Raw genomic sequence first — 13,795 nt, forward strand, 5'->3', positions numbered from 1 at the left:
GCACAAATTAATTTTGATAGGTAGAAAAAGCCTACTAGAGTCTATTCAAATGTCCTACCTATAGGACATCATTATAAGTCAATTACTCCAACATAAATTCACCTTTTCCTTTATAAACTTTCCTACATCCCGTTTTAAAGGACTGAGAACACCTTTTTACTATAATGAAGAAGGAAAAAAATATGTATCCTTGAAATGAAGTGATGATTTTTCAGGGACAATGGACTTTCTTGTCAAAGACCCAATGCAAAAATTGTGGGTTATAGCAATTGAAGGACAAATTATAAAAGAAAAAGTCATCATTCATGTATAGGAAATTTTATTTCTATACAAATTTCCACTTAAATCTGCCGATACTATCTGTAAAATCCTGCCTGAATTTTACCCTAGATGGTGACATTTTGTTTCATTTCAATTATGAAGGAAAGTACTTTTACAAAATTCCTGCATGTGATTATCTTCTTAGAATAATTACATATAAATGAATGTAAATACAATAGAACCAGAAGGCAACATGTACTTCAGTCAGCATTTATTCTTATAAGAAATACTTATATATCTTTTTATTAAAACATGCTGTCATTGACAGAGAATAAAAGTTTATAAAGCTATAAAGAACCTGAGATGTAATAAGACTAGATATAGACTAGACCTTAGAATAAAAACATAAATGTGATGCAGACATGGATTTCATTTCCTTTGCATCAACTCCTATGTGATTAGAAAAATATTCAAAGTCCACAGTGCAGTAGGGAAAATGTTACTTAGTCCACACTTCAGGTTACAATTTGCTTCATCGGCATTAGTTTTGGTGAAACCTAGTTTAAAAAGAAAAAAAAAATTAGTTCAAAATTCTGGTAATCATAAAATATTAGACATCTCTTAGAGCCAACCGGTGTGAACAATAGGAAATCATACAGTCTGAGTCATTGAGAATTTTCTTATTCTTTTCTTTCACAAAAGACACTTTTCAAAAGTCTTCATCCTCTCAAACTATTCCTTACTAATTTTATTTCTCTAGGATTTATTCTTCTTAAACATCATATAAAGGTATTAAACCAATATTCTTAAACACTATGTAAATGACAAGTGATTTCATAGAGGAAGGGACCCACTGCCCTCTACCAGAGAATTGGATTTGAAGGACCATATGGTACTTTCTTTTCTACAGTAACTCAGAGTGAAATATGTCTAAAAGGAACCCCAAGTGAATCTAATTTTACAGTCTATAAATTATCTAAACAAATACAATTTTAAAAATAAATGAGAAAATAAATGGAATTAATAATGAAATAAAATGAATTCCAACAACATTTTATCAGAAAATTCATAATTAACACTGAAAATAATGAATCATTGAAATATATTATGGTGACTATTAAGAGCATGGAGGGGCCATTAATGGCACAGAAGCTCATTAAATATTAATTAAAATAACTTTCAAATATAAAAGATATATCTGAGAATCTTAAAGCAAATGAAAGAGAAAATGGGAGTTGGGATAAAGTTAGAGAGAGTCGTAGGGGGGACATAACGTAGCAAAGGAGGAGGTGGAAGGAAAGCTTGATGGGGATAAAATTCCTGCCAGGTTTCAAGTTCTAGAAGTAGTTGATAATGAAGGGACATATACCACATGATGTTGTTGGCAGAAAGTGTTTATTATGAGTAGTACATGGATGCTGTCCTGGCATATAATAGGTACTTGATAAGAGACTGCTGAAGGTTTTGAACAAAGTACTAACATGGTCAGACTTTTAGCTGCCATATGGAGGATAGATTGGAAAGGAGAGTGGAAGCAGGCTAATATAACAGTACAGGAGAGATGGAATGGCCACCTGAGCAGAGAAAACTGTGGACAGAAGAGCTGTATGGAAGTGACACTGACAAGACCTAGCAAATGATTGCATGAGAGAGTCAAGGATGACCTTACCTTAAGATGACAAATGTTGGGGAATGAGTGAATAAGTGATAGTATATGAAATTAATGGATTATTATTGTTCTATAAAAAATGATGGACAACCTGATTTTAGAAAGGCCTGGAAAGATTTACATGAACTGATGCTGAGTGAAACAAGCAGAACCAGGAATACAGTATACACAGTAACAGCAAGATTGTGCAATGATCAATTACTAAAGATTTTGATACAAGTAATTCCAATAAACTTTGGAGAGAAAATGCCATCTGCATCCAGAGAGAGAACTATGGAGAATGAATGTAAATTAACACATGCTATGTTCACTTTTTTCTTTTTCTTCTGTTTATCCTTTTTGTTCTGAATTTTCTCTCCCAACATGATTCATAAAGAAATATGTATTTAAAAAATAATGTACATGTATAACCAGAAAAATAAAGAAAACAACATGATGACAAATGTTGGCTACTGGCAGGATAGTAGTAACACCTTTGGAAGAACAAAGGGGGAGTAAATTTTAGGGAAATATGGTAAGTGCAGGTAGACCTAAAAGTCTATAAAACACTTAGAACAAGAATTGACAAACAGAACAAGGTAAGAAAATGCAGTTCACAGGTGGTCCCTAAAAGCTTGAAAGGACTAGGGCACTTGCCATCTAGCCTTCATGAGCCACAGAAGGGAGGACACTAGTCTTAAATGCTATCCTAGATATATGGTGGACGTAATGAGGTTCTCCTCAAGAACAGGCTTAACAAGGAACAAGTGCATTTGCTTTAGATAAATTAACAAAGATGGAAAGGGACTAGGATAGGCATTTCACTTGAAGCCCTTGGGAAGAATCTAGAGGGTTAGATAGGGAAGCGTTCGTCTTGTTTTAGGAAGCCAAGACTAGAATAGAATTAAAGGGAAGAAACTGTGTATTTTCATGAGTAAGAGTAATACCTGCAGGGAGTATAAAAGATACAACTTTTAAAATCGAGTCCATAGCAGACCAGATAAGAGATATACCCTTTTCAAAAAAAAGAATTTCTACAGCTAATAAGACAAGCAGTGAATGGAATGGAATGCTATTGTATTGTAGGAAATCATGAATGGGAAAGTTTTAGAGAAAGCTGAGATGTATTTGATCTGATGAAAAGTAAAATGAATAAAACCAGGAGAACAATTAATATACTAACAACAGTATTCTAAAGACAAATATCCTAAAGGAATCAAGGACTTTTAGTGGTACTGACAACCTAGATCTAACCCATGACCTAGAATGACCTAGCAGCCAACCCAGCACGCTTCCCTGCCAAGACTGAATCTGTAGCAGGACTAGACCAAGGTTATGATCAAACTCATTTTTATGCTGATTAAAGGAATATCATTTAGTACCTGGGGTAGAGGTATAATCTGGTTTATTGCTTTTTATTGTTACCATTTTATCTTTATTGTTATTACTGCTTAACATCTCTTCAAATTTGTGTGTGTGTGTGTGTGTGTGTGTGTGTGAGAGAGAGAGAGAGAGAGAGAGAGAGAGAGAAAGAGAGAGAGAGAGAGAGAGAAACAGATACTGACTTTTGGGGGGGGAGGGGAGATGGAGTGGTGTCCACTTATTCACAGACAACATTCCATTTGCCTTGCTTGTAGCTTTTCATTTATATTCAGGTAGACTTTGGTTTTTTCCCCCATGATGTTGGAGGATAATAACTCATTTTTATATAGTGCTTTAAAATACAGAAGACTTGCCTCTCAACAACCCATGAGAAAAGCACAACAAATATGTTACTGTTATTTTATAGAAGAGACAACTTTTGGCTTAAAGAGATTGATGACTTTTGGAGAACAGAGTGGCACAGTGGAAAGAACACTAGCGATGTAGTCTGAGGACTTAGAAGTTAAAGTCCAACCTCTCATATCGATTGTTTCAACTAATGTGTCACTTGGATTGAGTCAGTTAACTTCATTGAGTCTCAATTTCTATTTCCACAAGATGAGGGAGTTGGACCAGATAGTCTGTAAGATACTTTCTAAGCCTTTTTCTTTCCCTGGCAAAGATAGAAAATGGCAGAGCTGGTATTCATTAGAACCCTGGTGTTCTGACTTCAGGTCCAAAGCCCTGCTTTATTATTAACATCCCAGTTTATTGCTTCTGGCTTTTTCATCCCCATCAATCATGTCTCTCAAATTTTTGGATTAGACCCAGTCCTAGTTTAGACCCTCTTACTAATTAGCTGTGAGACTGTGAGCAGGTCTCTTCCCCATTCTACCCTAACTTTCCTTTCCATAAAATGAAGATATTGATACTTCTATAATGATATTTTTGTTGTACTGATAATTTTGATATATTTATTTCCTAAGATCCCTTAGAGTTGGAGTGTAACTTTGATTCATTTAAGTTTCTCACGTTAGTCTTATTCACCCTACATCAAAGATGTTACAAGATAAGAGGAATGAAAAAAAAATAGGCAATTTGAGGAAATGATATATAGGGTGAAACCTTGATTAGCACAAGCCTTAGAACAAGCTACTTTGTCCACCAGGTTTCCATGAAAAATAACTTTGTAAATTATTTGAATCAGTGCTGCTGGGATATAAAGATGTTGAGAAAAATACCTTCCCACACAGCTTCTGTGTTTCCTTATCCAGTTACAGTTAAAACAAACTTAACCCCAAGTAAAGCTGTGAAGTATACCAAATGCCTCGGGTTATGTACCCATCTACACTATCTGCCTCTGCCTTCTGTGTCCCCTAGCTTCAGGAACCCAATGCCCCCCCTATTGATTAGTCAATTGTATTGTGACTGAAAATCAGTCACAATGAATTGTCCACCTCAGCCCAGCATTTTTAATCTTTCTTTGTGGAATGAGAGATTATATCCCTTCTTGAAGGAATTAAGAGACCTCAGAAAGGACATAAATAGATTGCTTATTTGTAGAGGTCCTTAACCTGGAATGAACTTTTAACAACAACAAAAAATACTTTCAATAGCATTGGCTTTTTCATTGGCTTTTTACTCTGTATTTAATTTCTTTAAAAACTATTTTGAGAAGGGTCTATAAGCTTTTCCAGTCTTCCAGAGGAGTCCATGACACCAAAAAGGCTAAAAAACTGTAGGCTAGGAGGCCTCCTGAAGTGATCCAATTCTTATGTTCACCAACACAAGGACATGGGGGAACCTGCTACCAGTATCAGCCCTTCACTCACCTACAATGTAAACCACTTTCTTCCTCAGTAATTCTCTCCCCAATCCCTAAAACACTCTCTCCTGGGTCTTTCATATAATACAACTATCTCTTTTTTTTGCATCAGATCTCACTTAGCTCTAAAGCTACTACCCCATGTTTCTGGATGAACCAAGATTTCAATTTTTCAATTTTGCTTTCTGTGGGACCTGCAATTAATCTTTCTTTAATTTTTTTTCTGAAGACTTTTGGTTTGTCTTATTATTGATAACTGCAGAAAGGGCAGGGTATTCTAATGGATAGAAAACTGACCTTGGAGTTCCATCTCAGCAAACACTGATTTTATGATGCCAGGCATGTCATTTAACACCTTAGTGTCTCCCCTCTTAGTACCTCTAAGTAAGACTCAAGAGTGGCAGAGTTGAGGAAGAGTAATAGTGGTGAAGGGGATTCAATGAACTTGAGTCAATAGGTTTGACGGTCTTAGGACAAGATACTGAATGAATTTGCCAATGTTGGTACTCTAAAAAATCATGGAGAATGAGAAAAAAAGCCATAGAACTAGAGACAGGAAAATGGTATTCCCATTTTCAGAAAAGGGCAGAAAATAGATTGTTCAAATTCTAGGTTTATAACCCTAGACTTAGGTTTCTTTCAAAATTCTAGATTTTCCCATAAAAGTTATTGTTTGTGAGCATTTTAAAAGGGAGGTGGTGATCATCACCAGGCCACATAGGTTCATCAAGCATAAAAAATTTTATAATAACTTGACTTCTTTTGACAGTTAATAAACTGGAAAATCAGGGGAATTCCATGGTCACAGGCTACTTGACCTTCAGAAAGTCATCTGAAAACTACCTCATTCACATCCTTATGGGTAAGATGAATAGATATCAGTTGGATGAAGGTAGAGTTAAATGGAACTAGATCTATTAAATTATCAAAATTAACTACAAAAATACAGGATAGAGGAATCTGAAAGACCTGGAGGTCTTCAATATGTCTTAGTTTAACTGAGGCAGCACCCATTCCGTGATTCCATTCTGATTTTCATTGCCCACAAATAGGTCCTAGGTTAAGTCCCATTTGGTCATTGTTGGGATCCTGTCTGACTCAGATGAAATGTAAATAGCAATCATTTCTGCTTTGGCCAGAAACTGTGAGGTTCTTCCCCTCCCAGATTTATTTATTTAGTTAGACTTTTTTTTTAAACTATGTGAAAGAGAAGATTCTTTGCCTCAACTGCTACCTAGCCATAATCACTGAATGGGTGCAGCCTCAGTCAAATTGAAACCTATTGAAGACCCTTACCTCAAAAAAGGCCTTTTATTCCAAGGTTATTCTATTCTCTCAGGTTCCCTAAACCAATTCTCAGTTTCTTCAAATTATTTCAAGGCTAAATGTCAATGCAAAAGGAGTAGATGAACTAGATCAGATTACTCCTTAGGGTCACCCCTAACTTTAGGATTCTGTATAACTCACCATCTTTAAATAATGTATCATCTTGCTTGACAATACCAGACTGAAACCTATGTCAATATAGCTGTTAATGTTTACCCATATGCTTCAAAGTTTTTGTAGTGCTTTTGACCCGATAATCCAGGCCCTTAGAGAAAAAATTACATTAGTGAATTAATGTGCAAGAGAACATATCACTTACTTTTGTTTTTTTTTTTAAGTTTACTTGAAAAATGTCCCTGAATTGACATTTCATAATGATGAATGTATACATCTTTCAATTTTACTATCAAAGGATTTTCTATTCAAACTGTGTACGTAGCACAGAATCACTTCTCCACCCACCAGAACATATACATTATATAAATGGCAGAGTTAAATGGATTTTTCAGAGAATAAGATCAGCTGTATGCTTAAGAGTGTTTTTATTCTAACTTGCCATTTGGAAGACATTTCTTTCTCAAGACAGACTTGTAATAAGTAGGCAAAAAGTAAAAGTCTACATTTGCATGGATCTCCAGTTGTTATCAATGAGAATTCTCTACCATGTACAAGAAAAGACACATGGCTCTTTGTATTAAACAAGGCAGTCTCAGAAACAATACATTTTCTTTTTTAAGCAATGGAACATCTGTGGGAATAACTTAATGAAATAAAACTCTTCTGTTGAAAACAGATGATTTTAAATAGATGGTTTATAACATTTCCTCTCAAAGGAATAGTGGACAGCTTAATTTTTTTTAAATGAAACATTTGATTCTTTTCTTTGTTATGTCAGACCTATTTTGAGCTTCTAATGTTCATACCCTTCATGTAAAAACTGGCTGGCTTTTACAGAAAAGGAAGAAGATGAATCTTTATGTAGAATGACTTTGCCTGTCTATTTTTGTAATGAAAAACATCTACTGAAAGTACAATTTCTCATTCTGTTCCTTCATAGTTTCATCAAAGTTATAAACCCATAACCGCCAAAGCAGATTACTCTGGCAAGGTGATCTACTAACTAAGCAAAAGATGATTTAAATGTAGGAGCTAAGCCAATGTCCAATGTATTGTCTTCTCAACCCACTGAAATCCTTAGAGTGTACTCTCTTTCTGATACAATGCCAGCTCATAATAGATATGGGTGCATATAAATTCATTCCTCTTGGCAAGGAATGTCTGTATCTGGTTTCTTTGAGATAGCATTGCAGAGAAGTAGACAAGAAGTATATACTTGTCCCTCAAGGTTTAGCTGCAACTCTTCCAGGAGGAGAAAACCACAACATTTTCTTCTTCCTCTGCATCCTCCTTTGTAGCTGGAATGGGAGTAGGAATACTGCAAGCACTCAGTAATTTAACAAGATATTGCCCTGGATCCTTCTTTATTCTTTCTATACTCTTTTCCAGGGAGATATCATTTGTTCCCATGGATTCAATCATCTTCTTTTTACCAATGATACTCAAATCTATTTATTCATAATTAGTTTCTCTCCTCTCTCCTAAACTCTAAACTGAAATCTCCAAATGACTGCTGGACATTTCAATCTGGGTAGTCCAATGGGTAGGAAAAGGAAGGGAAAGGGAAAGGGGAAAGACAAGGGAAAGGGGAAGGAGGAGAAGAGAGGAGAGGTAAAGGGAGAGGAGGGAAGGAAGAATTAACTTAGTTGTGTATATATTGTCCTCTAGCATAATGTAAGTTCTTCAAGAGTAGGGACTGTTTCATTTTTGTCTTTGTATTTCCAGTGCCTAAAACAGTGCCCAGTACATAATAGGTAGTTCACAAATGCTTAATTTTTTGCATAGTTTGTGATCTCACTGGTCTGGGTGTTCCTTCTACCAGTCTTGATTAGATGTTTTCTTATCCTATGAGATTCCTGTCCATGTTCTGCCTGTACCTTAAGGTCTTCTGGCTTTCTGATATATATATATATATATATATATATATATATATATATATAAATTACATAACTAATAACTAAAATACTTGGATTATTATCCCTTGCTCTCACTATACAACTAGCCCATATCATACATGTAACCTGACATATGCTAAGTCACAAGTCATTTGTTAAGATGCTAAAGTCTATTAATAGCATTATTTATACTTTTGGTTAAAGTGCTCAATTTGGGGTTCAAATATTAGTTATTTTTTCCTGTGAAGCTTTTAATTAGTCATGTAACCCCTTTGGGCTTAGTTTATTCATCTGTACAATTAGAGAGTCATATTCCATGGTTACTTCCAGCTGTAAAAGTAGGTTGTTATGATGCTACATCATTATTTTCCAATGGAAACCCATATCTTCTGCAATTTTCTCTATTTCTATTGATGGTACTGAATTAGAAACCTTAAAGTCACCTCTAACTCCTTCCTTTCCTGTCAATATTCAATTAAGTAATAAAACCTATCAACTGAACCATCCCTCTTCACATCTTTTCCCTTCTCTCCATTTACAATGCCAGTCCCTATCCTAGTTCAATCTTAGTCAACCCTTGTGTGGATCACTATCATAGCCTTATAACTGTTCTTCCTGCCTTCAGTTTCTCCCCCTCATTCATTCTTCACAAGGGTGCCAAATAATCTTCCTAAGGTACAAATGTGATTATAACATTCCACTGCCTCTAAGACAAGGCATAAAATTTTGATTCACACTTTTAAGGACCTCTACAAATCTGATTCTAGCTTCCCTTTCAAGTATGCACTTCACATTATTCACCTTTACGTACTCTATATTCTCACTCTACTGGGCTACTGCTACTGTCTTCTAACACAAATCATGCCATCTCTTGCTTTGGTTCGTTTTCATACACCACCTATTTACTCCTTCATTCTCAACCTATAGAAAATGAAATTTGAATTGAGGTCTTTGACTCCAAACTCAGTGCTCTTTCCATGGACCATGGTTTTATTGGTATCTTTTTATTTAGCATTTTGTCAAGTTGCTGGCATTTCTGCATACCAATAACTGATATTTATGATGAAGACTGCATAAGGAGTATTCATAATGATGAAAAAGTATTAAGATACAATCAGAATAATTTTATTATTAAGAATATCTTGCTGCTTTAAAACCCTTACAAAACTATTATTCATTTATCAAAATACCTACTTAACCAGACTACATTTCTCAACTATTCTAGGTGAAAGAGTGGACTGCGTGAATTATATTTACCAGAGTTAAGTAGTATAAAATCTTCAGTCTAACAATCCATCTACTTTCATTCCACATTTCCCTACACAAATAGGTACCTGGGACCAGACTCTTTTTTGCTATATAGTATCTATCATATCTAAAAATATGATATGCAATCTTTTTCGCAATCTTTTTTGCTATATAGTATCTATCATATCTAAAAATATATATTACCTTATGGAAGGAGGGCTGACTAATTCACATGGGTAAATTTAAAGAATGTCTTAGTAAAAGAAAGTTTTGCTACTTGATCGCTAGGATAAAAGTCTAGAATAAAATGCAGACAAAATTCTATTTTCCCTCTGTAGTTACTGTAAAGCTAATTAAAGAGGGGATCTTTGTGCAAGGTATTCCTGGAAGAGTATTTTCAAAGAGAAATTCAGAAAAGGTTAATGGACAAGGACCTTGGCAGAGTACCATGAATAGTTATATATGAGAGTAATGAATTATGCAGCAAACCTGTTTTCACAGCAATTTGTTATAGTCTGATAGGTACAAGCCATTCAGGGCCTAAGAAATAAATGTATTTGAGATTTATCATAATCTCTAGTGAATGATTTTCTGAAGGCTAGGTAGTCTTGTAGCAACTGGGTTTTCCTATTTTCTTTACAGAAACCTCACCATAGATAGGAGATGTCTTCCTGAAAAGTTGTATGCAAATGAAATCTTTTTGAGAGATTTTGTCTTCATTTATGATTATCTTTGGTCAACAAGTCCTGCTTACTCAGGATCTTAGTTTCTTTGATTTATGGTTGCTGCTTCCTTCTTTTCTTCCCTCCCTTCCCCTCTCAAGTAGAAAGATGATTAGTGGTCTATGGATGGGTACTTATATCAAATCTTATTTCTCATTACTCCCCCTTTACATATGCATAGCCTTACTGGATTAGACATTCTCCCAAATCACAATATGTGTTCTGAGTTACCTCCTCCTCCAGTTTTTTTTTTTTTTCTGAAGCAAAGGAAATTCTTTTATAGCACTAATAACCTTCCCACTCTTAATTCACCTGCTGTTAGAATGAATTGTAACACATTAAATTTTCTTAAAACTGAGCATAGTAGTATAATTCCAGTAGTGTTAGAATCCTTCCTGAAACATAAATATTCTTCAAGGTCTGTTGTAATCAAATCCACAAACCTTTACTAAGGAGCAATTCTTTGATTGGTTTAATATCATACCCTAAAAGAAATTGGGAAGATTTGCTTCTTCATGTGAAGCACAGTTGGGCTGTACTATGTCTTGACTACCATTTTGGAAATTTGGAAGAATCTTCAGAGAATAAACTGCATTCCATCCTTAACTTTTATTTCTAACTACCTATGCAGTTGCTCTTTTCCTTGTGTTTCTAACTAATTCCTGATCTAAATCCCACCGTCTTCCCATTCATGTGCCCCCACCCTGACTTTTACTGCTCCCCTGTGAGTCAGTGCATGATTCTCTGTTCCCATCTGATCTAATCTGTGACCACCCTTTCCTTCTACTCCTGTGAATCTGAAAGGTCAAATCTAAAAATGATAACAAATTAAAGGTTTATGTCCTGTACTTACCCATTAATCAAACTCATTATAGAGGACAAATGGCTACATTTACTCAAAGAAATACTTACAGCAAAATCACAGCCAGTGCTCTTTTTTATGTCATCCACTGTCAATCCTTCCCAGATTTCAATCAAAGTCAACCCTTTTTCCTTGTCCACATCAAACACGGCCTGTCAGATTCAAGCAAAATAGTTTTTAGCATGATAATCATTTTAAAAAACAAGGCAAAGGAACTAGAAAAAATAACTCATGCTTTTAAAGGAAAAAGCAAGCATGGAAACCAAAGAATTAGTAGTCTGAAATCATGAAACTATTAGCTATATTTAACATGTACCAATTAACATATACCAAACATGTACCAATCAGTAATTATTTGTCCAAGAGTTGAGGCTAGAAAATACACAAGTGGCGAATAGTAATGATGTTTATTTGCTAACACCTTAAGTGACATTAAAAAAAAAAAAAAAAAAAAACTTTTTTGACAGCCAAATGAGAGACAATAAATTAATAGATATTCATTTTAAAAAAAGAAACAGCTAATAAAGAGAAATAGCACAGTGTAATGGATAGTCAAGTGTAGGCAGCTGTAGTCAAGAAGGCCCAGGTTCAATTTTTTTGTTTTTTAGCACTTCCTGCTATGTGATCCCTGATACCAATGGGAATCATAGATCATTTCCAAAAGATAAAAATAAGAAAATAAGAACATCAGTCAGAAAGGATCACAAAGATAGGAAGGGCAGGAGAAAAGGGTTGAATCCAAGTTTCCCCCTAAACCCCAGGCTCTTTCCAGTATATCTTATGACCTTCACATAAGTGCAGTTTGATATTCTATTGGACTGACATTTTTACTGATGACCTTCCCCTATATCAAGGGATATTTGAAAAGTAGAAACATAAATAAATTCTCCATTTTAGAAAAATATCCATTAAAATGGATAAGATGAGTAAAAACTGTTGGAAGGGGAAGGTCAAAGAAAATCTTATATGTTGCTAGTGATAAAAAGAAGAGATGGAGGAAAAAGTCATAGCATTACAATATTATAGGATTACTACTAATAATAATAATAGGTAAGAATATCTAGCATTATATAGAGCTTTAAAATTTCAGTGTACATGTTTTCTATTTTATTTTCACAAAAACTTTGTGAGGTCGGTGCTATTATTATCCCCATTTTCAAATGATATATAATATTTTTAAAACAAATTAACTAGTTTCTGGCAATCAGTGGATGCTTAATTATTCATTCTCCCCTGCCACTTTACAGATGAAAGAAATAAGGCTGAGATTAAGTGACTTGTCCATGTGAATCTAGGTCCTTCTGATCCCAAGTCCAAACTCTAACCACTGTGCAACACAACTGCCTAGAAAGGTTCAGGGGAAGAATTTTCTTGCCTTGCCCTTTAGGGCTTCTGGAGTCTCCAAGGAAGTTTACCTGCAAAGTTTTATGATTCTAGATGGATTCTATCCTGTGACATTTCCTCTGGTACTAGATACAAACCTTTAAATAGATGTATGTTCCTTCATATTGAAAGGAATTAAGGCATCTCAGAGCAGTAACTGGTCTCTTTATATGCACATCTTTCTTGAATACATCTATTGACAGAAAGCTACTTGGAATGCCAATCTACATTACCAGATAGTTCTAAAATTAAAAAGTGTAACTTTTATCATTGACTATATATAATCTGTCCCCTTGTGGTTTTTATCTGCTGGTCCTAATTCTTCTCTCCACAGACATAAAATACATATCAATTCCTAACTTCACTTCGATATGATATCCCTCCAAATATTTTAAGATAAGGGTCAAGTTATTCTTGAATTTTCAGGCTAAACAAAATCCATTTCAATCATTCCTCCTGTGACACCTTTTACAAGATCATTATTGTGGAAATAGTCACATTTTATTCTGATAAATCTGATGAATCCTCTGTATATAATCAAGCTGTTTTCAGGTTCAGAACTTAGATTTGAAATAACTTAGGGGAGTCCAATGTATTCACATTCATTTGTAGACACACTTGTTCAAGAAAACTTGTGACAGCTTAATTAATAAGGGATTTTATTTCCATTTATTTTTGAGATAATTATCATACATCTTTAATGACGACTCTGAAAGAATTTCTGGAATACTAACTTTTTTCCAAAGATTATTCCCTTTAGAGAACTACAGAGCAGGATGGACGCTTGGGAGAATGGAAAGGAGTAGTTACCCTTCTTTATTTGCTTAACGAAGTTGATTCCATAGGAAAAGATTGCTAAATTTAAAAGCCATAAAGTTGTTGTGTTGTTTTGTTTTGTTTTTTTAGAGATCTGTTTTTGAACATTTTAAAAACCTACACTCCAGAACAAATATTTGTTTGGATAATAAAAATTATCATTATGAAAATGTTTCTTTATACTGTTTTGTATGACTTAATTTTAATTGACAATTAAAATTAAATTTTTTCCTTTACAGAAAATGTTGTCTGGAACACAATTTGTTCTCATCTCTTATGTCCTGAATTAAGAATAAAGGCACACTTACAAAAAGGAAACACACAAGAAGA

General features: G+C 34.5%; 1 protein-coding gene across 1 annotated transcript in view; it reads right to left on the minus strand.

Moving 5' to 3' along the window:
- Positions 1-515: 515 nt before the first annotated feature.
- Positions 516-13,795, minus strand: part of OXCT1 (3-oxoacid CoA-transferase 1) — a 180,542-nt gene continuing 167,262 nt past the window's right edge. The window contains exons 16-17 of the mRNA XM_031964557.1: positions 11,317-11,418; positions 516-818 (exon numbers count right to left, since the gene is read on the minus strand). Of these exons, the coding sequence (XP_031820417.1) occupies positions 777-818; positions 11,317-11,418 (144 nt within the window). The 3' untranslated portion in view covers positions 516-776. The remainder of the gene's footprint in view (positions 819-11,316; positions 11,419-13,795) is intronic.

Source organism: Sarcophilus harrisii, chromosome 1 (genome assembly GCF_902635505.1).
Source record: "Sarcophilus harrisii chromosome 1, mSarHar1.11, whole genome shotgun sequence".
Classification (NCBI taxonomy): Eukaryota; Metazoa; Chordata; class Mammalia; order Dasyuromorphia; family Dasyuridae; genus Sarcophilus; species Sarcophilus harrisii.